This window comes from Argiope bruennichi, chromosome 2, assembly GCF_947563725.1.
Source record: "Argiope bruennichi chromosome 2, qqArgBrue1.1, whole genome shotgun sequence".
NCBI lineage: Eukaryota > Metazoa > Arthropoda > Arachnida > Araneae > Araneidae > Argiope > Argiope bruennichi.
This window is the reverse complement of record NC_079152.1, coordinates 132,057,950-132,084,499: the sequence shown is the minus strand read 5'-3', so window position 1 is coordinate 132,084,499 and position 26,550 is coordinate 132,057,950. Positions and strand designations below refer to the sequence as shown.

The following is a 26,550-nucleotide window of genomic DNA, read 5'->3' as shown; positions in this document are numbered from 1 at the left end:
ATTTCGTCTTCATTTTTAGAACAGCGGCGAGTGAAAACAAATGTAAACAGAGAAAGTGGTATCCCCCAAACATTCTCGCGTAGCTTCTAATATAGATGAAGTTGTGTTTTGTTCCGACCACCGATTGACAATATTTGACGCAGAACTACGACTGCAGTGACAAAATAATATACCAAATTTGATATATTTATGTCCTGCGTTTTTAAGTTATCGTGTTATCATGCTTTTGAAAGTACAGACCGACAGACTTTCAGCCGCTTATCGGATTCGGCTCAAAATTTGATAGGCGTCTGTCTACACTATAGATGTTCAGTCCGTGTATTCAGTTTTATCCATTTAGATCTCTCCGTTTTATAGCTATCGTATTAAATTATATTCAGACAGCCGGAAAGACAGATTTCCTCCGAACGGATTGTGCCGAAAATTAGGCAGAACTCCACAAATTTAGTGTAAACACCACACACAAAATTTCGCTCACCTCTTTCAAAGCATTTTTAAATCATCATCGTCACAAACAAATACACTCAGACGGACAGGCAGACACTTTCCAAAAATATGTTCTTCGAACTCAGGGACATCAAAAACGTAGATTCGTCAAAATATCGACTTCGAATTTTTTGACGATTACAGAATTTTTTCTAAACACTATGTACTAGAAAGTGAAAAGGCCGCTCCGTTGTTCCCCACTGAGAGAGATAACCGCTGAACGAGACGATAGAATATGCACCGTCATTTGATTTTCAACATTAATAATGCTCCAAGGTTAAGAGTCATCGATTTCACGCATTTCGTTTAAATCACGTCACTGAGCTATTCATAATATGCACATGTTCTTAACTTCATCAAATATTATTTATGAAGTGATAAAAGAAATTATCACTGTCGTAAATTCTATTGGCCTAATATCTTAAATAACATCACTAATTATGATGGGTAATCTGCTTTTATTACCGACAGTAGACGCAACAAATCTGAAAAATAATTTCCAAACCAGAATCAGATGATGACTGAAGAGATTTATTTGGCATATAAAAAAAGAAAGCATTTTGCTAATTAATTAAATGCTATGATTACGCCTGAGTCACCCATATTCTAAAAACAGAAGACATAATCGGTATTTTATCTTCATCAGTCAAGAAAAAAATTAGCAGAATATCTCATCAACCACCGATTCGTTGAGATATAAAAATATTTACTAGAAATTATGAATCACTTTGATGAGCCGCTGCATTTCTCTAGCTCGTTATTATTGTGCAGACGATTCCGAGTATAAATAATGACGTCATTGGAAGAGAAAGCATACCATTGGATACGAGCGCGCATTTTCGAACGTGGGACGTAGTCTCGTATTGTCTCATTTTCGGAGTGAAAAGTAGTGGATTTGTGTTGTTTTCCATGTTTCGTTACAATGGGATGCACGACAGGCAAAATATATGTCGGATATTTATCTTTAATAACGTGTTTCGGTAAGTCAATCTTTCCACGCTTTTATATTAAGATTTATTATCGGAGGATACTGGAAAAAAGAAAAGTAGTTTCATTTGGTAAAACCTCACTAACTAAATTAGAACATAACTAGTATTAGTTCAAAATTATTGAAACTTGCATTTTTTTTTCTGTTTGTTTTTAGTACCTTTTTTTCGATTGTACTCTGCACTTCGATTGTACTAATGAATATTTTCAAACTTTTAGCATACATAATATGCCCTTTTAGTGAAAAAAGAAAAAATAATAATATCATTACAAAAGAGAATACCTTTCAGTAATAAATCATAAACCAACGGTTGTAGTCCTCCCAAAATTTTCCCGCATTATTACTTAATTTTTCGTACCTTCCTTGGCGATTCATCCCCGGCATGCAGTTAATAGTATCTGAAAGTCGAATTTGTGTTTCAGACGCGTTTTACCAACAGAATGAAACAAAAATTTAACACAAAACTGCACTTGTAATCATAAACTCCCAAAGTAATGATGTTTTTAGTCACTGCGTTTTTGAGTTACCACGTTTACATGTTACTGGAAGTACACATTGTTGTTGATTATGTGCATTATGTGATTATGAGCATTATGATAAAACCTTGTTGGTTTTAGCTGAAAATATGTTAAGCATCTACACTGTAGATGTTAAATTTGTGTACCGAATTTATTTTATTGATTTTGATCAATGTGAATCCATCTAGCTCTCTTCGTTTAGTAGTTATCGCGTCAATTTATATTCGAACAGCTGGACAGACCGAAATTTACTCAAAAGTTGATAAAAATCTACAAATTTAATGTCAATATTGACTACCAAATTTCATCCTTCTAGCTTAAAATTTTTCTGACTTATCTTTGCCACAGACAAGCAGATGGACATTTTCCAAAAATGTGTTGTTGTTTTTTTTATCTCAGAGAAATCTAAAACATGGGGATTCCTCAAATCTCAAGTTCGAATTTTTTGACGATTACAATGCTTTCTTTATATCACGTATAGGAGAAAGTGAAAAAAAAATGATGAAAATCAAATTCAAATGCATAATAAACATGTTTATTAATTTAAAAGCGTGTACTTTGTAAAATTAAAATAGTCAAGAAAAAAACCTACCAAGTAAGGGTCGCACAATGCCTGAATCTTCTTATGTGTGTATCATAGTGAATCAATGCGTTCGAAATCTCGTGATTTTAATTAAAAAAATAAAGCATTTTAACTATGATAAAATTTAAATATTCTGTTTATCGTAATAAATACTGGGCAATAATGTATCATTGCAGATATTAATATTATTAATGATGATGATGAATGATACGAAAGAGCTTTTGTCATTGTAGTCAGTTTCGATACGACCGGCTTTATTTTCATTTATTTCAAGCGAAAATCAGGCTCAAATCGCAACTATATCTGAACCTAGTCATTTTTAATTTACACAGGTTGAAAATCAGGTTTGTAAAGATATAGTGAGTTGAAATATATTAAAAAGTTAATCCTTTTTCTTGTGAATATACTTGTATCATTTCTTTTGCAAATGTTATCTGTATTTGGACATATTTATAATGTATATATTATATGAAAGGTACAGTTCTAGAGACGGGTACCATTTGGCAATTTCCCGCCAAATTTTTCTCGCCAAACCCAGCGGACGCAGCAATCTTCAAAATTGTATTTCTCAATATTATGACTATTTTGAAGAGATTTTTTTCTGAAGATTACAGCGTCCATGGTGCTATGGCAGGAGAAAAATTTGGCATGAAGTATACAAAAAGAAGAAAATCAAGAATTAAAAATAGCACAATTTGAACAATGTTAAATTTAAAAAAAATGCACAAAAATAACAATACAATTTTTTTTTTAACTCACCCGATTTAACGATGTGAATTTCGTCGGTATGGCAGCTATTACTCTTTTTCGATTCCTTTGTCAGGCTGGTACACTTTTATTATGGATTCAAAACACTGCCGGGTGATCGATTTATCCCCGGAGCGGTGACACCGCCTCCAAATATATTCTGCTAAATAGCCGTCCATACCGTCTTTCACTTTTCTCGTTCCTTTTAGAGATCGCTTGCATGCTCCCCAAGTCCCCTCGATTGAATTCGTGTGGGCACTTGTATCCGGGTCCTTGAATGTAAGACTATGATTAACTGTCAGGTGCACAAATGCCTCGGATGAAAGACAATCGCACGTCTTCCAGCAGTCAGACATTACTGTGGAACCCGGAAGAACCCATTCTTTCAGTACCGAAATCAAAGTTTCACTTGTTCGATCCGGTACCACAGCCATAAAACATTTGTTCCAATCCCTTTCAACACCCCCAAAAACCCATGCACCCTCAACCCTCTTTCCCTTATTATATTACAAAAAGTGGATCTCTTTCATAAACTAAAATATTATCTAGCAGAGTAACTAACAACAGCGGAAGTGTCTTTCCTAGACTTTCTGACATACTTTCTGCAACTTTTTTGAATTACAGAGTTTACATGATTCTGAAAGTACAAACCGACAGATATTCAACTTTTATTGGATTTGACTCAAAATTTGATAGGTGTTTTCTGTATAGAGTTAAATCTGCATATTAAATTTTATCCATTTAGTATTTTCTCTTTGTAATTATGGTGCTAATTTACATTCGAATATCAGACAGACAGACTTCCACTGACTGAATTTCGTCCATAATTTCATAGATATCTACAAATTTATAGACCGTATACCAAATTTTATCTGTCGAGCTGAAAGTACTTGTGAGTTATCTTTGCCACAGACAGACAATCGGACAGATAGAGAGTTATAATACCGAAAATGTGTTTTATGGAACACAGAGAGGTCTGAAACATGGATATTTATCAAAATTTCGAATTCGAATTTTTTGACAATTACAATACTATTTCTGTATTTCGTATACGAGAAAATAAAAATGACTAATATTCTTAGTCATTTTCTTTGTGGATTCGGATAAATTTTTTCCTCAACATTCTAAGTTTAGTGAAATGCTTCAGAAAATTGAAATCTTTCTAACTGTTATTTATTGTCAAGAAGTGAATTTGAATAGATTTATTACATTAATCACATAAAATATGTTTTTTAAATCAAGATACCAACCGGAGAAATTTACATTATTTTAGCTTCCGTCATTGAATTAAGAAATATTAAAATTATTTTCACCTACCTATCCAAAATGAAATTCTGAAAAAAAAAACCAAACAAAAAACAAAAGAAAATTTTCGAACATTATTGAGTTGCATTCTTTACAACATACATAAAACATCTTTTCAACAGAAAACAATGAAATAATGCTATATAAAACTCATGTAATTGCGTTTCCCTTAAGATTTTTGCGTAAGTTGTTTTTAAATTTTCTGCAGTAGCAAGCAGAACTTTTTAAAATTACAGAATTTCTTTTCAGAACAAAGGCTTTTGTTTTAATCGTAAATGTTTTATCATTATTATATTTCTATCTTTAAATTTTAATATATATCTGCAAAAAAGTGCGTTTTGTGTTAATATTGCGGTATATTGACAAGAAATTGGAATGAATATCGGAACTTCTTGCTGAATTAATTGGTCCAAATGAACAATTTTTATGCCATTCGTTATCTTTTTCGTTACGTTTTCGAGTCATCGTATTCACATATATGCAAGCAGACAGTCTATCCTTTAACGTATTTTGTCTAAGACTTGACACAGATCAACAATCTGGTATGCAGATACCATATATTGAAATCTGTAACTGTAGTTCCCTGTTTTATGAGTCAATGTATTCATAGACATAACATAACGCCATCCTGTGCCTCCGGTTCCTATAACACTGTGTTATTTAACCAATTGGATGATAACAAGATGGAAGGGGGAGGAGGATAAAAAACAGAAAGAGACGACAAACCATCCAAGGACCTCCAGAAAGAATCCTATCGGTTTCAAATTCCATACGACTGTACTAAAAAAAGTTTTGGCGAAGTAATAACTAAATGGAGGGAACAAGAATACCTAAAAACAAATTTTGACAATGGGTTGAACTTACAGAGAAATGAGATTACTAACTGAAAAGGAGATAAATTACATTGTAAACATCTATATGACATGTATAAACATGTAAACAAACGTTAAATCAAAAATCTGTAGCGTCCGTCTGGGTCCTGTAGTTTTGATTTCCTTCGTGAGAACGTGGTTCGTTGGTTCTGTAGGGTATTGCATTTATGAGGGAATAATTTCGGCTGATTTTGACGAATGACATTTTGATCAAACAAAGTAGACTTTTTTTTTTAATTTGGCCTCAGAGAGGTAGGTCTGGTAAAAGAAATTTCGAGATCAAATTTTTTGTCAGCTTGTTTAAGACGCAGTCCACAACAAAAACAGCGTCAATATCAAATGAATATAAAGTATGATATGGATGAAAATAAGGAAAATCATTTTTGAGTTAATTTATTGAAAAATTCCACCAAAAGATATATAGAGAGATATTTAATATATATAAAAATATACTCCTCCAATATATATATATATATATATATATATAATGTATATTTCTATACAAATATATCCTGTATAGGGTGTCGATAATTAAACATTGATTTGATAGGTATACATTATAAACCTGAACAATAATTGCATATTTCTATTGTTTTTTACTTTCTTGCATGCGAAATATACAAAGAGAAAATACTGTAATCATAAAAAAAAAAGAATTTGATGACCGGATTTTGACAAACTCCACTTTTCAGACTGATAAACACATTTTTGGAATTTTATTTCTTTCTGAACTCAATAAATCAAAAATACTTCGAGCTGGATAGATATAGAAATTTAGTACACTGTCTTTACAGAAAAGTTGTACATATCTATTACATTTAGAGCGAAATACATTCTGAGGAAGTCTGCATATCAAATAAACACGATAATTACGATGAATAAAGAGCTAGATAAATATCCTTTAGGAAACATATTTAGCATTTTAATTGCAGATCTATATCAAATTTGGAACCGCATCTGTCAAGAGATTGGCCGTGTATCTGTCTGTGTGTACTTTCTCGGTTATAATACAAAAACGTGAGAACTAAAGTAAAATGTAATTTGGTAAGCAATTTTGAACTTCAGTTGTAGTTCTGCATATCAATTTTGGTTTCAGTCGGTCAAAAAAAAAAAAAAAAAAAAAAGATTTCCAAATTATATCTTCGATTTTCTAGCACTTGTGTATTAACCGCATGTCTTAGATTAATCTCTCACCTAAAAAATCCTCAAAGGATGCATGTTATATTCAACAGAAGCGATATTAGTATTCATCAGTGGCTTGCAGATAATACACAAGTGCCAGTTTTCTTTACTATGTTATTCAGCACAAAACTGTCATGTAGGAAACTAAAAATCTGAGCACTCGTGAGTTTACGCTTTACCCCAATTTTATGCTGAAGAAGGGGGATAACACATTTACTACATAATATGTGCGAAAGTTTCGAGGAGACTACTCTCGTTGGTTGACTAAAAAAGATGAGACTAAAAAATCTTTCTTTACATACATGCGTGAGGTACATTATAAAACACATAAATAATTTACACATTCCTTTTAGTTTTTATCTTTAATGTTTACTGTTGGAATTAACATTTTCATACAGAATTTAAATTAATTTTTAGATAGATATTTAAATTTAGGATAATTAAAGAATAAATTTGAATACAAAGTGAATTGGCTTTTAACGAAAATAAAAGGAAACAATATTGAAATATTTGCTAAAAGTATCTCTACAACTTACAAATGAAGAATAATTTGTGTCAAGTGTTTAGCGTCGCTTTCTGTTTTCAAAATCACATTCAAAAGATTTGGCAATGAAAGAGAAGAAATCGAAATTTCTCATTTTCTGTATTCTTTAAAGTCCATTTCGAATTTAATAAAGAAAAGTAAATCATTACAATTTTGACAGTTTCATGCATTCCCTCCCCACTTCATTCTCCCAAGTATGTCAAGGTGATAAAATTATCGGCACCTTCTTTGTTTGGAAGACTGCAAACACCTCATAAAGTCTCTGATTTACATATATTTCTGCAAATTGAATCTGGATTTATACGTTTCGGATTGGCTGGCATTGTATGTTGATTTCTGCAGACTTATTGCACTTATGGATCATTGCGCTTGCTAGAAGAAAGAGATCGTGGTTTAAAGCGTAGTTATATACATTCTGTGAATATGTATCTGTGCAACTTTTCCTAAACATCTTCTCAAAATTCGAGGAGAAACCTAATTCCTTTGTAAGCGTTGAATCTTGATTTAAAGAACAGGAAACAGAATCCTACCCCCTTTTTCGGAAATTTATTTAGTCACTCATTATTTCACCTCTAGATATTTCGAAATTTATTCAGTCTGTAATGCATTTCAGTATATAGTATCCATAGATAATTTTGAAAAAAGTAAACAGACGTCCAGGAAAACTATTTATTTATTTTGCCGGATTCAAAAATTATTCGAATATCCATGATATTTAAATGAGAAAAAAATTACTTTCTCAAGGTTTCCATTTTTCATTATATACGAAATATGGGTATCTGTTTTTCTTTTTTTTTAATGATGATAGTTTGGTATCTTTAATTTATTGAATAAAAAATAATAGACGTTCCCGGAGTAATCAAAACGTGCAATCCAGATTCTTCTAACTTGACACATCTTTCGCCACTTTAACTAGAGCTTCCTCATGAAACCGAATCACTATTTCAAACAAGGCAACTAAGCATGAAAAGCAAGGAATAGAATGAGTCTAATCAAACTGAAAGCAAATTTTAAGAACTTTCATTGGAAGCAGCAATGTTATAGCAAATCAGTTTTAAAAATGAGTTTTCTTACGGCTCAGTTGCTAAAATTTACATATAAATTATAATTCTATTTTTTTAAACTAATAACTGCCTTTTGAGTAGTCCTTAATGTTTGTATTCACATCATTACAAATGGCGGCATCTTCGCATCTACTGGAATGCATATTGCATTGGATTCTTAGGATAAAATCTTGAAAAGAGGTGAAAGATAATATGACAAAGCCATTGATAATGAAAAGGTGAATTACTTACAACTGTATCACTGCGCCTAATTGCGATTACTAATGGAATTGTATTGAGAATGTGTGAAATTCTGTTTTAAAGTTATTGTGAAGATTGGGCATACAACGAAATTCAGTTGAACTAATCAAAAGGTTTACTGTAGGATTGAAGGAAACAAATTTATTAATTAAATAGTCGAAACAAATATAAAATATTTATGTATAAACATCGCAAAATGTAAGGCACTCAGTTTGCAATATTTAAAATCAGTATATCATTGATCCCGGATATGCACATACCGGAAATACATGAGAAATACATTCGCAACAATTGCTGTATAAATTTAGTATTTACTAATTGCCTTCGGCTGTTTCCTGTTGCTGTTAAAATTTATGTATTTAAAACAAATGATAAAATTAAAAAGCCAATTATTCAGCCTAATCCACTTTGGTGATTTTACTTTTTTTCTTTTGAAAGTTAATGACCACTAGATATATCTTCACTAGTTCCCTACTAGACATCATCATCCATTTTCGAGAAAACTTTTTGCTTTTGGAAGTAGTTGTGGCTGCCCGAAAAGAACTTACTATTTCACTGTGCATTATATTAAGGAAAAAAAGTTGACAGACAGCCACAACCATTGAAAAAAATATCTAATTCACCAATTTCATCATTTTTTAAATTTCATATGAAAAGTTATAATTCCCCCTATACGTCATCAACGGGCATCTGCTCTCTCTACCTCCATTTTAGAGAGACACTGCAAAATAGATATAGACCCTAACCTCAGCAACTGGATCGGTTTCGCCCATTTTCTACAACGATTGGCAAGTATAATTAATCTATCAGAATGCTCTATCATCATATGAAATCATAATTTAAAATCACCCATTCTTTTGATTTGATAAGATGTATTTCATCAAAATGGGTCGACACGACTATATTAACAACATTAATATGGTAACCTAAGGGGGCTGGTATTAATAAGATAAAGATCAGCAAAATTTGATAAACTATATCTAATCATAACAGGAATGCAATGAAAATTTAATTACATTAATTTAAACAAAAAGTAGACAAAAGTATTATTTTTAATTTATTATTAAAATTATTTAATTTGTTATTTAATTTATTTTTATTATTAAAAGTATTGTTTTTAATTTTTCTGGCTGGTTAATTATATTTCAAAATGGCGACGAAAATTATCGAAATCCACCCAGATGCTGAATTTGAGGGATCTGTTGAAATTTTATTTAGCAGTGTCTCTTGCAATGTAAAAGTAGGGTGCAGACGGTCATTGGATCTAAGATTCATGAGCATCCGTATGAAAAAATATAAATTTCGGAATCGGTCTTATCGTTGTGGCTGAGGAACTTTGTCGAGGTTTTTCTCCACAGAAAATAGGCTGTGTAATACAATGTTTTTCAATTTTCTCTCGAAAATGTAAAGTTTGTAGGAGGGCAGAAAACCTTTCATGAAAATATTTAGAGATCATGAATTTTCATTTAAAATAGTTGAAAGTTGGCGAAATCATGCAGAGATATTGGTTTATTGATTCATTGGTGTTTTTTTTCTTATTATTTTAAATTTATAGATGGAACATCTGACTACTGTCTCATTAGAGGTATTATTTACATACCGGAAAAATTAAGGCATTGTAAGCTGAAGTAATTAGCTGATATATAAATCTGGAAATGAAAAATAATTTTCAAATTTTACACATTTTTTCATATATCAAAGGTTGATAGCTCGTTTATTTTAAAATAATTTATCTAATACTCCAGTAAAATCTAAATATTTCGGAATTCAATTATAGTTTCAATAAATATAGTTTTTTTAAATACTAGTTTCACGCCTGAACAATTTCTGTATAGAAATGTATAAATTTTTACGGTTTCATAAAAATTTATCTGAAATGTTTTTCTCTTTTACTTATACGGAGATATAGAGTGAAATTCAAAATAACTCCCAATCACAACTACGTAATATTATAATGAAATGAAATGTGATATTGAATGAAATGGAATTATAATGAAATGGATTGGGATATTGAATGAAATGGAATTATAATGAAATGAAATAGAATTATAATGAAATGAATGGAATTATTCTTCCTTCATTCATTTATTTTTTATGTTTCACTTTAAACAAATTAGGAAACTCTAGACTCAATACATCTTTGTCCTTCGAGTATTTTTGTCGCAGTAGCTCACTATAGCGATAAAATGCGCTATGCGAAACAAAATGCGCTCACTATTGCGAACTATGTCTAGAATTTGATTATATCATCAAATTGCGTCACTCTTCATATATTTTGTTATTTAATGAATTCCACGTGAGAAGTATTGTATTCTTCAGCAATTACTACAAGATTTTGATAAATGTCCATGTTTCAGTATTGTCTGGGGGCGTGGGGGGGAGACATAAGTGGAAATATTGTTTGTCTGAGAATTTATGAATGAAATAAGCACAGCAAATGAAATTGGGTATGCGATGTTTACAGAAGTCAATCAGTCTATCTATTCATAAACATTTAAACGTAATAATTCAACCATAGGAATTGGCCTTCTAAAATCTTTCTCGTACATTCTCTAATAAAGGTTTATTCATTATCCTCAGATAAAATTATGAAGCTTTTGTAAGATCGTGACTGCATTACATGACATTGGCGAATACTGATTATGAAATGTAGATCTTTGGCTTGAGTCAAAAAATGGATCGATTAATCGATCGCTGCAAAAGATGCCTCGTTTTTACATTCTCTTATGCAAATACAGAAAAGGCTTTGTAATAGTCGAAAAAAATCGAACTTGAGACTTTGACGAATCTGCACATTTTAAAAACATACGTTTGGCATTACGTTTGTCTGACTGTTCGTCCTTCTGTTTCTATGCCTATCTGTGACAAAGATAATTCTAAAACCCTTTGAGCTTAACTGATGAAATTTGGTATACCGTTTCTGTATTAAGTTTCTTAAATACCTTATATTATAATCGAAATAATCAATGCATCTAAAAATTGTACTCACTGTTTATATATATATATATATATATATATATATATATATATATAATATTTCATTCTAGGATTGTTTCCTCTTTGCATGGCAATCGCACACGTTGTTCCACAATTCATCGCTCTTGCACCAGGTAAGTTTTTTTTTCCAGCATGCTATTTTTTTCGTTGCGAGTCCATGGCTAGAGCTGTTGTTAACTCTTACTAAAGTTGGGTAAAATTACGAACAAATTTTAATGGGTGAATATTTGTAGAAATATCTGATTATTAATCTTTTAAAATGGTATTGAATAAAATTTATATCTTCGAATTTTTAAAAAGTTTCCTTTTAATATCACGAATACTAAAAGCATGTCAAGATAGCTGTTCAACTATAAAAAATTCTCTTAAGAAAATTCGTATTTGATTTCAATAGAAGTACATTTTTTTTAACTAATCGAGGATACAAAAAAATGAAGAGTTTTTCCGAGAAAATGGACGGTATGACTGGCGGTCAAACATGAACTTTAGGTTTTCAATTCGTGTCTTCGATTTTGTTCTCTTTTGAAAAAAAAATGAAAGATAGGAATAAATGCTTTGTTGTTGTTTCAGATTTATTTTATTTCAACTTGAGCAAAGTAATTTATAGAAAGTTCTTCGAACACATATTATATTTTGCGTATTGGTGAAATTTCATTTGGATCAATTAAGAATTTTGAGGTGGAAAACAGTATTTACTGAATCCTTCAAGGTTAGGTTTGAATATATTGTGAGTATGTGAAAAATTGTTAAGGATAAGAAGCAAAAATAAGAGTGAAATAAGAGTGAAAATAAGAGACACTTTCTTGTGATATGAAATGGATTGGTGCTTAATAAATTATTCTTAAAGTCAAATCATTAAACAGCTCTTAGATGGATGGTATACATTCTGTCTTGATATGACCCATATAAGAAAGTTATGGAAATTATAAATGAGCGCATGTTCTCGATACTAAATATTTTAATCGGACTATTAAAATTCTGCCTTAAATCCAAATCATAATTATCACTTGAAGTATACGCATACATTTTTTTAATCATCGTTTTTCTTGTTAATAAAATAGCATATTATAACAATACAGTTGCAGTATATTATATATTATAATGTAGTTGCCAGAGACAACTAGTAGTCTTTGGCAACCGTGTGTTTTACAGGGAATATTGGTTATATTTAATTCCAGGTAAATCGGTTAGATATAAATTAATGATTCCTCAAAACTGACAGATATTAAACCCTTTTATTTAAATTATGTATATTGCGGAGACTAATCTCATAACATCATAGCGCTATTAAAAGCAAAGCCACTCGATTCATCTGTTTCTTAAATTCAGCCGAACGTAACTTCAATTTGTAATTTGTCTTGTTAACTGCACATATTTTATAACAAAATCCTTCTTTAATAACTTTCAGCAGTGAAAAGAAAATCATGCAATCAACTATTTAGTGAAAAAATGAAAACGGTTTGAATTTTAAGAAAACAAAGTAATCTGTTGTTGGAATTAAGCAAAAAATAATTTTTCAAATATTTCCCTAGTTCAGAAAAAAAAAATTGCACGATTATATTATTGTTATCGTTAAAAAGATTTTTTTTTTCATTTTGAAATGATATGAAATATTTTTTGTTCTCATCGTAATATCTTCGAAAGTTATCAAGGAAAAAAAATCCAAAATTGATCTTAATTTTTAATTAATTAAATTTAAAAAATCACTCCGAGGTGCACATTTCTACTCTTCTACGTGCCAAATTTGGTAGATGTTTATATCAAGAGCGCCAAAGTACATATACACATTCAACTTTATTATTAGTAAAGATAACATTGTTATATCAGAGATTTCCAATAAATTCTCCGACTGTCTTCCAGGTCCCGTGATAGTGGGTTCACCACAACCCCCAACTGAGGATTGCAGCAAGATATCTGCAGATGACTGCCTGGATGACCTGCAGACCTTCATGAGACTCACAGCTCTTCCCTTCACTGATGACGCGAATGTACTGAACGGACTTTGCAAGTGAGTTGTAACATATCTTGGATTATGGGCATAGTTGTGTTGATTATCTACAGCTCAGTGGTTCAGCGCTCGTGCCAACACATAGCCGAAAGGATGAAAATTTCATTAGCATAGAAACTGTATTGTAAATAAGAAATAAAACAGCTTGATCTCTAATTTATTATGCAACTCGTCATTTTCTAATAGTCACAATGTCAGAAAAAAAACGTACGATCAAGATTTAAATTTTTTTAAAAAGTCTCAATGGAATTTTTGATTTTGTATGTCTGCTCGAGATAGTCAATATCTGCATTAAACCTTGATAGTTTTGATTTCAAGTCATTTTATACATTCATTTTATTTCTGTATTTAGGCTTCAGTGTAAATTTTATAATTTCTGAATATATAACTCTCTAATATAAATATTCAAGTCTTTTGAATAAACATCGAGCAGATTATCACTTGAATTATGAGAATAGAGTCCAAATTGTCATCATCAATAGAAGATACAAGGAGTTATCAAAACAATGGAAACATCTGTGAATAAAAGTTACAGTTAAGAATGCGCTTCGTAAGCATTGAAATATAATCCTAGCTACCAGTTATTTAATATAAGAAGTATTATCATGGTAGTATGAGATAGCTATAATAAAGTTGTATACGTTTTGAAATTTTGCCATAAGCTTAAAATATTAGACCCCACATACTTTCAAAGAGGCGAAAGAGCACGACTAGCTGGAGTAACTATGACCATAACATCCCAACATTCAGGCGTTTCTAGAGGAATGGTGTTTAAAGTCTTGACAGCGTACACATTAACGTGACTAAACTAGCTCGACAAAGCAATATAGTGGACGAAAGGAAAACCTGAAACCGGCGGATATTGAAGCGCGTTGCAATCTTTAAAAAGAAGACAATGGCAGTCAAATTTACCGCAGAACTCTATCAACATCTGTATTCTCCAATATCAATAATTACAGATGGAAGGCGTTTTCATAAACAAAACCTTTATGGCAGAGCAGAAATTCCCAAATTACTCATCATAGATGTTAATATCAAACGTCGACAACATACGTTGATGACGTTTGATGACAACACAGATGTTATTGTCAAACATCGTGACATAACCACGAAACCTGGTCGATTGATAAGTAGAAGACATTTATATAGTCAGATGAATCAACTTTCGCTCTTTTATCCACAACAGAATGGATACACGTTTGGAAAACACATGCAAAGCATATAATCGTGATTGTCTGCTTCCGACTATCAGGCATAGGGGTGGACCTATGATGGTATAGGCAGCCTTGTAGTTTTCTATTTTCTCAATCGTAACCAGGAAAAGAAGGATTGCTAGAGAGAAGTACAGAGAAGTTTCAGCTGACCAGGAATGTCCTTTGATGCAAATTTTGTTTCCTGCGGGAGGTGAAATTTTCCAAGATATTAATGCTCTTATTCATGCAACAGAACTTGTCCAATCATGGTTTGATGAACACCAGGATCAAGTGAATCATCTACCTTGGTCCACACACTTCCCCGGCCTTAGTATAATCAAATCATTATGGTCTAGTTTAGAGCATTCATTCCGGAATCGATATCCTCCACTGACATCTCTCCCGCAACATTCACAATATCCTCTGAAGATAATGAAGAATGGTACAATATCCCTCTAAACACTATTCAGCAATTGTATGATTCTATTCCCATGCTAATCTAAGTTGTATTGCATGCCAAAAGTGGCCCTACGCTTTATTTATAAAGATTCTTGCATTCATTTGTGATGGTACCATTATTTTGACGACCACCTGTATTCCCAAGTATTAATTGACAACTGTGGATTCCATTTCTTAAATCTTTCTTTCAGAGTGGTCCTTCGAATATTAAATCATAATCATACTTTTTATTGAAGTCATGAAACTATTTGCTTTGTACCTACTTTAAATTCGTTATTTTTCCATTTTTGGTTTTTCAGTAGTATTTTCTTATCAGAGGCATCTGAAAAGTTAATTAAAATGATATTTGAGATGAATAAATTTATTCAGTTGTGTTTCTACTTCGGTTGTATGACCCCAATTACAATGACGCTAATTGTCGATTGAACAATATGACGAAATTCTTGATTCACAACTAGTAAAGACGCTCATTAATAAAAATTATTATAAAAATATAAATGAATAATAGTAGAATGTCTGGCACTTACCAATTATGGCTGTAAATTAAAATCAAAAGACATTTATCTCAATTAATGAAATAATGCATTATCCAGAAATTATAAGGAAACAATAATAAACAGTATTTTCCGCTATAACGAACACACTTCTCTAAAGGATGATATGAGACTATTTCTCCAATTGCTCGTTAAATTGCAAACCGTCTAGAATCTCTCTACCTGTTAATTAACCGCGCACATATTCTGGCGGCAATATCCCGGATGGCACCGTCCCTCTCACACACACATCTACTCTGCGTTCACTTTCTTCATGTAGTCTTCTTCAAAAGAATCTCTGATTTGCTTCTTTTCGTCTTCAATTTTAAGAAGCGACTTTTAAAAACAAATGTGTTAAGCCCATAGGATGGAAACTACTGATTTATAGGAAACGTGGTTAGATTATCCTCATTTATTTAATTTCCAGGGTTTCCAATTTATGTTTGACATTTTTTGGGCAGAATAGAATCGAACAGAAATTTAATCTCATTTCTAGCGAGTACTGTTCTTTCTAATGTGATATAAGGAGAGCTAATTTGTGAAAAATGTACAGAGTTAATATTTTTTTATAATTGAATTATTGTAATTACAAGAGACTTTACATTAATAAATAAAAATAATTTTTAATCACTTATTGATCCGTCAGAATTTCCATAAATATAAAATTTTCGAAAATAAATTTTAAAGATACTTTGCCTTCAAAGTGCGTTTAGTTCGATTTTCAAAATTAAATTTGTTGTAGATGTATAGCATGGGGGGGGGGTCAGTTAAATTCTTAAATGTTTGCAAGAAGCTTTGAAAAATTTAAATGAAATTATAAAGGTGGAGATAAAACTTCAGAATACTAATGATCTTATTCCAAGTTTCCATTCAAAAATTGAATTTCATAAAATTATTAATAAAAGAAAGTGATCCTAGAATATTTTATGTTTCAGAACTAAAAATTCATTAAGGGCAAAAAATTATTCTAAGGTTAAATAAAGAATGGCAAAAGCGCCCCGCCAATTTAATTTTGGGATTCATTGCACATTTTTTAAGAGGAAAGAGATGTGACATAATATTACAACATAAAACAACGAATGTTTAAATGACATTCACAATTATGCTTGCCACATTCATTGTTTACGCAGAAAACAAAAGATGCAAGTAAAAGTTTGAAATGTTGCCGATATACCGCGATAAAATAGAAAAGAAATAATAAAGAATAATAATAATAAATAAAGATAAAATAGAGAATTTTAACGATAAAATTGCATACAAATAAGGAAGATTTCCTATTAATAATAAGTAATTCGGTTATGGGTATGTATATGAATACTCTAATCTTCTATTAAAACATCAAATACCGTGTAGTACAAATCATTGGGTGTTCATTAATTATCGCGATCGATCAACCAAGACATTTTGGGGTGACCGCCTTTAGTAAGAAGGGCATTCTAAAAGAAATACATTTATGGAACATTATCTTCTCTTTATATCTTGAAGAAAACGAAGTTTTTCTCTTTCAAAATGACAATTTTAAAAGACTTAGTTCAGAACCGAAAAATAACTCTTGGAATCTAATGTCGAAGTAAAGTTTCTTCATCTAAAAAAAAAATTCATATCATTTAGTACCGTGCTTTGGCTCTACCCAAATGTGTGAATTTGCATTTTCAACGGTGAATATAGTTAAGACAACATATCATTCCCGTCTCACAGACGACCACTTAGAATTTAGTGCAAGATTAGCAGTTAGTAATTATATGCTGAGATATTCAAGATTGGCGGACAGTGTGTAGCTTAAATCTTCTACTAACTATAACTGCAAGAACTAACTTTAGATGAAAATAATTTATATTTTAAAAATATTTTGAATTGTTCAATATTAAATGCATTATTTGATATTATACCTGTGGCTATTATTATTTTGATTGCAATTATGTAGGTAAGTACATATTCCATATTTATTATTAAGTTATAATAAATATTGCAGACCTTTTTTTAGCTCACCACACCCATTCCATTGGGTGGACTGCAACACCTTGAAAAAATTAGAAGTAGATCGTACGCTGGAAAAATCTGCCCAACTCTGTTTTTAACCATTTTTCCTATTTCTATCCTAGACAAGCCCTGCACGGCTACAACTGCTCGTCGCACCTGTACCGGGGCAACTGCCTGCCGGCCCGTCAGTTGGAAATGATGCCCATCTTTATCTCCGAAGCCGAAATCATGTTCTTCACGATTTGCGGAGACGGCCGCGACACGCCAGGATATATGAGTGACGGTAATCATTGGAAATGATGAAGTTTCTCAGTGAAAGTGTGCTGTTGAATCATCCTTATCCTCTTCATAATGCTTGAAGCTACTTTCTTTCTTTCTGTTTTTATCTGTGAAATAATTTGTCTTCCAATTCATTCTGTATTACTACTTCAGTATATAATTTCGTTATAATAGTCTCGTATAGTCTGGGACAAAATCTATGTATATACTAGCCGCCTTTGGCGACCAGCCGGTTCGCCAATCTTAATGTTCGTTAAAATTTTAATAATTAAATATTTTATGCAATTTCTACTTTAATAGCTTCTTCATCAAAATATTTTAAAACTTCAAATTTTGATTATCATATAATTCATTCATAATATTATAAAGACCTTCAGTCATAACGTCATATGTATCTCTCTCATTTTCTGTTAGCACCCGTAGAATTTATGCTTTAAATTAAAGTGGAAAGAATTTATCTTCAATTAATATAATAATATTTTTTACTGAAACAAAGCATTTTTTTATAATCTGATTACTGAAAATAGATTCACTCAGCGTTTAAACTTTATGGGCACTAAAGAATATCTTTTTAAATTTATGTAATATCTCAAGAGTTGGTCAACAAAATTTTCTTAGATTCATTATGAGCAGATCGATTAATTAACAATGTTTAAATTTAAATGCATCAAACACTAAGAAAATAAAACGAATCGTTTAAAATAAACGGTTGAAAACAGGTTTTAAAAAAGCTACTTAAAAAACGATGTACTTAAAACTATAAGCATATGCAAAAAATATATAACTAACATAAATACAATTTACTTACAAAAGCATGCAACTAACCCAAAAATAATTTAAATCATCCATTGATAACGTTGTCATGGCAACAATCAGAACAGAATGCGCATGCGTGAATTTTTTTCGCCGGTTAAGTAACGCAAATACGTGATTTTTTCTACGCCAGTTGGGGTAACGCTATGCGGATTAGAAATTTTTAATTTCCTTTATTCTGTTTTATTTTAATTCAAAAGTACTTCAGAATGAATCTGAAAGATTGATTCATTAACAATGTTTAATTTTAAATGCACCAAACATTAAGAAAATAAACAGAACCGATTGAAATAATCCGCCGAAAAATTTTAACCCTAGCCTCATTACTGTTGGGAGAAAAAAAAACTGAAGCCTTTCTCGTTTGGCGCTGGGGATAATGGAAGATTTTTTTGGCGGAAAAGTTGGCGGTGGGGAAAATGGAAGATTTTTTTGGCGGGAAAGTTAGTTTTTAATTAATAATTAAAATTCTAATTAAAAATTCGAAAAAAGAAACCCCAGGTGCACATTCCCAACCACCAAGGTATACATGTACCAAATTTGGTAGCTGTATGTCAAACGGTCTGGCCTGTAGAGCGCCAAGACACATACACACACATTGAGCTTTATTATAAGTATAGATATACGCAAAAAAAGCTTTAGAGAATATTTTCAAAATGAATTAGAATTTTTAATTGATTTAAATGAATATATATTTTATTTACTGATGAATTATTTTTTGAGATATTATATCGGTTAGATGAGTATCAGAAACAATCAGACATTTACGATTTTTTGCTTCTATTTTTTTTCTCCTGCATATTATTAATAGATGTTTTCGTTAAAGAGAAAAAGAAAAACATTCAGTTCTAGTCATGAAGAGTATTTTTAAAATTCAAGATGAAGGATATATGTAATGAATTAGTTTTTAGCATAGTTTTGAAACTAATTATTTAAATGCTCCTTCATTCTTATCTTTTGCGTTATATAAACGATGGTAATTCATTTTTATGCGACACTACAATAACATATACTCAAGTTAAAAGAAAGGTTAACAGCCTTTTCTTATAGACTTAATATATTTTATATAAAGATTTTAAGCACATTTCTGGTATATGAATGTTTTGAATGATCAATTAATGCATTTTCATGCGGAGCAAGCGCTGTTGCGCTATTCAAAGAATCCCCATTCTGTTATTTTATCCCTAATTTCCTATCAAAGAGGAAATTGTTGCACGATTCTTAGCGGTCAAGAAGAACTTCGTTGTGTATCGTGTGTGTGTTATTCTTTCGAAGTATTGTGTTGTTTTAGAAAAGTAATCCCCGAGCTTACTAATAGTAAAGATACATTTTCGACGTAACGCTTAGTTAAATACAATTTTGTGTTGCAAATATGTGAGTTAAAAGAAAATGCTGTTAAGAGAATAAATAAATAAATTCCATCCTTAGGGAGTCATCCCGTTTATGTGTTTTTAATGAAACATGCGGCTTTTGATCAGCAAATTATAATTAATTTTTTGCTTAATGCATTTCATATATATTTATGAATAAATTACAATTTTCATCTATTATGAGGTGGATTTAATCTTCTTAGATTTTAAATCTAAATTATTTCTTAATGAGGATAAAAATAAAATGAGGAAACTCTTTTGTGATTTTGTATTAAGCTTATTCATAATGTAAGTTTCTGCATTAATGTACAGATTAAATATGTTTTTCACTTTATCTCAAAAAGTAATACTGTCAACGTATTTTATTAAAAATTAAATTAAAATATTGCTATACATTGCTTAATTCAAGACAATTTTCGGAATTCAGATGTATTAATCTAATATAATTTTTATTTTAACTTATTTATTTTTACATTGCGTGTATATATATTATAGTATTAGTTATATTAAAGGCCTCGATGTTAAGTTACATAAGATTTAATTCTCAACAATTCACTAAAATTATAGGTTTCTTAAATTACTTCTTTGGGACGCTTTGTATTTGTCCGAGAGTGGGCATGAAAAAAAAAATTGAGATTCAGTAAGTTAACAAACAAATAAACGAAAATGCTGCACTTCTACGCTATGCAAATTAGTTTTTTTTTAATTTTTGTCATATTGCATTCTTTCTTATTGCGCTTTTATTCTCCGCTATTCTTACGTTATTCTTTTATGTCTTTTATTTCTTATTGTTTTCCCTATTCTTTTGTGCAATAAAAATTGCGAGACAGATAGAATGTTTAATCTTCAAAAACTCGAAGTTAGAAATGAATTTTGGCAAATATTTGTTTAAATCTTTGTTAATGTACATCTGTTCGAATGCGATTTATATGTTAGAGTTTTGAGTGAGGAAAAACAAAGTGTTGAAGAAATTATTATTATCTTACATCTGCGGCAATTAAAATAACTAATTAATGTGTTTTTATTCTTCATGTTTTAGCTTTTCTTAGTATATCAACTTGCATAATGGAAAACAAGGCGAAGATGGATTGTTGTGCTGAGGAGTCTGGAGTGTCCTTGATGCCAGTTTTGCATATTTTGGAAAAATCGAGCAAAAGTTTGACGGAAAGAGAGATAATTACTTGTTGGTAAGTCTCGAAACAACGCTTCGTGCAACTGGCTGGAATTAAAAGTACTTCTTGTGTTGGCTTTGATTTCTCCGATTTCCTAATGTATATGTCCAAATGATTTCTCTTTCTTACGGCTGTGAAAGAGACTGAGAATGCAGAATTATTCTTGTTTTCCCGATCTATAAATATGTTTTATCGCTTATATGTTATGTGTTTTATCATTTAACCACAAGGATATATCAGGAACCAATAAGCAATATCCTATCAGTGACGTGAGACATAGCATAATATATCATGACTGAATGAATATTTGGCATCAGAAGAAATAGAGTTGTGGATCTTTTTGTTGTTTTTGTTTCCCTCTTGACCAAAATTATTATACATTTTTGCTCAAAACAACAAACAATTTAAAACCCGAGGCAGGAATTTATATAGGAAATAACTATATTAGAATTCATTAAGTTTTTTTTTTTTAAAAAATTCGAACCGCATTGCTGAGTTTACAAATTGGATGGTATCACAAAAAAGAAATAATAGTTATCATTTTCTCTTAATAAATTATTTTATCATATTAAGATCAGCTTGTAGGATTCTTATGTAGACAAAGAATAGAATGCCCTAATCTTTCAAAAATAAAAAGGCATTTTCCATTCAACAATTTGTTTGTGTATGGTAGAAATTTGGTTATGTTCCTTTGCTTTAAGTTTCAAATAAAACTTTTTATAATATATCATTTATTAATATGTCGCGGAAGTTTTGAGATGTATACTGCCTACTTAAAATATAATAATTATTATCTGATTGCGATTAAAATTTATAATGTTTGTTTCGGTTTCGAGGCCATAAAACTCACGGCTCGAGACCCGATTCCACCAAAGATCCGTCGTGTATGAAGGTCTGGTGCATATTAAATCGAGATCAATTAGTTCAATTCAAATGATTGGTGATGTATAAATTGGCCTAGGTGTCATCGCCAACATCCGATCAAGAATCGAAATTACGAGTTTAAATTAGCTCCAAGCGGATACAACTTCAATATTAGTTTTCCTTATTTGAATCAGTAGAATTGTTCTTCCCTCAACTTTTTCATACGCCTGTTATCCTTGTAAACATATGTGTTGTCCTTACACCCTGACTATCTCGTATTATTGTTATCTTTGTAACAACTTACTTGGTGTCCCTTTATTCCGACTTTCTCCTACACTTGCCCTTGTACCTTGAAATTCTTGTTGTCCTTACATCCTGACTATCTCGAATGATTGTTGTCTCTGTAACAATTTACTTGTTGTCCCTTTATTCCGACTTTCTCCTACACTTGCCCTTGTACCTTGAAATTCTTGTTGTCCTTACACCCTGACTATCTCGAATGATTGTTGTCTCTGTAACAACTTACTTGTTGTCTCTTTATTCCGACTTTCTCCTACACTTGCCCTTGTACCTAGAAATTCTTGTTGTCCTTATACCCTGATTATCTCGCATACATGTTCTTATACCCCGACTTTCTCGTATACGTGTTGTCTTTGTGCCTTGTACCTTGACTTTCTCTTATACTTGTTGTCCTTTTACCTCGATTGTCTTATGTACTGGTGGTTTTTATAAGCATACTTGTAGTCCTTATACATGGTATACTTGTTATCTTTGTATACTGACTTCCTCATATAATACTTGTTGTCCTTATAAACATATCTTTACTTATACCCCGATTTTCCCGTATACTTGTGCAGTATGGCAGGTTTTTATTTGATAGAAAGCAGAATTTTAAATATGATCTTAAATTATCCAAAAATAATCGATATATATATATATATATATATATATATATATATATATATATATGTGCAGAATTTAATTTTAAACGTCCATGATGGGTGTTCTGCGCTCATAAAATAATGCAGTTAAAACAAAAATTCAATTTTAAGAAACATTCTATAACTCTAAATATTGAAGGAATATCTATCATATGATTCATAGCTTTCACATTCTTTATTTACTTTCAGCATAAATTACGATTCACTCGGGAAAATTTTTAACAGTTTCATTTAAAATTTTCTCAACCAAATGTGACTAACATCGTTTTTTTTTTTTTTTCTTACAGTCCTTTATCACGCTATCTGCAATGCACATCAAATGTGATATCGGCGAGTTGCGGAGAATTTGCCGCCAACGTCACATATGCTTATATTTGGCGAGCAGCTGGCGACCAGGTACAAGCTGTTTGCGAAAAAATGCCCAACTACCCGGACCCAGACGCTACAACATGCTCTAGTCCTGTGCCCCAGTGTTCTGGGAGCCAGGAGATGAAACCGTCTAATAATTTATTTATTATTATAGCGCTGTTCTTATTTTTGAAGATGGTTTTCAACACTGAAGGTCTTAGAACAAGTTAAACTGTGAAATTTTATTCCACAATGACATTGTTAATCTTTGGAATTAAATGTTATTATATTGCAGTACGTCTCATTTAATCTGCAAAAAATAAATTATTTCAAATATTTGTTATATTGAAAATAATGGCTTTTAATTTTAAAAGAAAGTTTTGGATATTATGCAATGCATTTTTAAAATCTACCTGGATTCGTTCTCAGCTGTACTGTTTGTAGTAAAATGAAAAATATAAAGATGTTTATGTAGTATTATATAAGAAGCTTATCTATTGAAAAGTTAAAGTATAGAATTGATAACGTTTGCATTATTACAAACTCCACTATTTCTCAAAAATAATTTGAGCGCTGGTCTTTAAATTTATTTATTGTCTGGCAAGTTGTTGTAGCAATTTATAAAGCTTTATGATACTATATGATTGATATCTTTGTTACCTGATAGCATAGGTATCTTTATCGTAAAAGCATTTTGTTATTTAATTTTTAATTTCGATAACAAGCCTAATTTGATTTTTTAAAGTTTTTAAAAAGATTTTTAAACTTATGCTCAAAAGGAAGTTTATCATTTTACCTTTGGGTTCTTTATTTTAATTTTTAATTTTATTATTATTATTATTATTTTGGTTGTGAGGGAGAGGAGGAAATCCAGAATATACATTTTAATAGCACTCAATGCGCGAACACAAGACCAATCAAAAGTTGGGTCACTCGTGATTACACAGTTTTAAGCGTTTTGCTACTGCCATCTGGACGAGGCATCAAATATTCAAATGGTACTCGTTGAAATTTTGAATATCCGTCGCAGAAAAGGTGTCGAAACGCTCTTGTGTTGCGTACAAGAAGAGCCCTAGTTATTAGTTCCGATATCTTTTTTTTTTTTTTTTTTTTTTTTTTTTTTTACAAATGTTAAATTTTAATCCTTAGAAACACCCTTCTAATATGTGAACTCGTTTTTCTTAATTATCAATCCACGTTAAATCCAAAGCATACTATTTGGTGCATGTATACGTGAAAAAAGAAGGGAGAACTCGGCCTTTGACTAAAAATTGATATATGTGCCATCGAATACCTATGCTATGGAAATATGTGTCAATGTGCGCGTCGTAGAAAACGAAGCTAACAAACAAAAGCCGTCATTATTCAGTTGCCATGGCAATGCACCATTCAGGGTATCTTTCAATGATCGTGATGAAGTTTTCTGTGTGAAATCGAATTTACAGATGAAAGGATTTTCATCTTAAAATGTGATCGCTGTTTCTATTGAATATGAAAGTCTTCTGACACGTTTGTAAAATAATAAAGATTACCTTTGTGTGTGAAAATAAATCGCCTATTTCTTCTAAAGCAATGCGTAGATATCGGGTATCGTGCATCAGATTTTCATATAATGAGGAGGAAAAGAAAGCCGTTTACAGATAGACTTTTCGTTTTATCATACATTTTTTAAATGCATTTTTTAACATTAGCATGATCTACTAAAAAAATGGTTGATCGCCATGGTTGAGTTTTATTTATTGTGTACATAAATCTTTTTTATTGAAATAATACCATATCATCTTAACGCTGTTAAAAATGTAAATATTTGGTTCATCCATCATCCAAATTTAAAGATATTATAACTTCACTTTCTTATTTGGTTTATAAACTACACAGATATTAAAAAGAATCCTTTTTCTTTAGCTTTTAATAACGAAAAAAGAAATAACACAATTAATATTGAATGAAACAAAGAAAACGAGTTCAAGAACATAATCTGTTGTTAGAAATTAAGAAAAAAAATTAAATAAGTGCCAAAAGGCAGGAACTATTGACATGACTATTAAATTGACTTTAATAAAAAGACATTTTTTTATATATTGAAATGATATAAAATTCACGATTGTACAGTTATTAAAATTCATTACCTAAAAAGAAATAATTGAATATGGTAAAATAATATATTAGCTTTTTAATGATTGGCGTGTTCCTGATTGATTACCAGTGGAATTAAAAATTAATAAGTTATGAATTTTTCTTTATAAAACTTGTAGTGCATCATTAGAATTAGAACTTGAAAGACGTAGAATATTGGGATTTATAGCAACAATGGCTGTTATCCCCTAATTAGAACTTATTGGCAAATAATTATAATACTGAATGTTGCCAACAAAAGAATTTTAAAAAATGATGTGTCGATATTTAATTGTCTCCAGCCGCACGACAAACCATGATATCTAGATGACTAATGTTTAGATTCTTGCAATTTTCTTGTAGTATATCAGTTTACTTATTTTCACCTTTACAAATAACTAATAATATGAATTATAACTTTTGCGTTATTTTGAACTTATAATTTTGTATATAAAGAATGAAACTAAAGAATTTTCAAATTTTACATGTTTAAATTTAAAATATTACAGAGTATTGACATCAAAACTAAAGTAAAAAATTTGAATCATGTCATAAAATTTATTAATTTTGTAAATAGATGGCAGCACGATAACCAAGTTCATGGAGGGATTTTAATTTCTACATATTAATAATTTGAAAACTGTTTTAAATTTTTAAAAAAATTCATAATTCCTGCATTATTTCGATAAATACATTCAATAAACAATTGCACATAATTATATGTTTTCATTTTCATACTGTATCAAATTAATTTTTAAATTAACATTTGTCGTTCTGCTTCTTTTCTGTCTCGGAAAATATGCGCTTCCAATTACTATGCAAAGAATTTATGCAATCTGCACAGACTTGAATTAAAAAATGCGCATACATGTAAAATATGCTTAAACATAGTTTTAAACCATTAAATTATATAATTAAAAAATAGAAATATGAAAATTTCTTTCATTGAATT

General features: G+C 30.7%; 1 protein-coding gene across 1 annotated transcript; it reads left to right on the top strand.

Annotated features, from left to right (window-relative positions):
* The first annotated feature begins 1,337 nt into the window (after positions 1-1,337).
* Positions 1,338-23,915, top strand: LOC129961764 (uncharacterized). The gene is made up of 6 exons (XM_056075325.1): positions 1,338-1,466; positions 11,577-11,639; positions 13,387-13,534; positions 17,822-17,982; positions 21,198-21,345; positions 23,423-23,915. Exons 1-6 carry the CDS (start codon positions 1,409-1,411, stop codon positions 23,712-23,714), a joined length of 870 nt encoding a protein of 289 aa, XP_055931300.1. The 5' UTR covers positions 1,338-1,408; the 3' UTR covers positions 23,715-23,915.
* Positions 23,916-26,550: the final 2,635 nt, after the last annotated feature.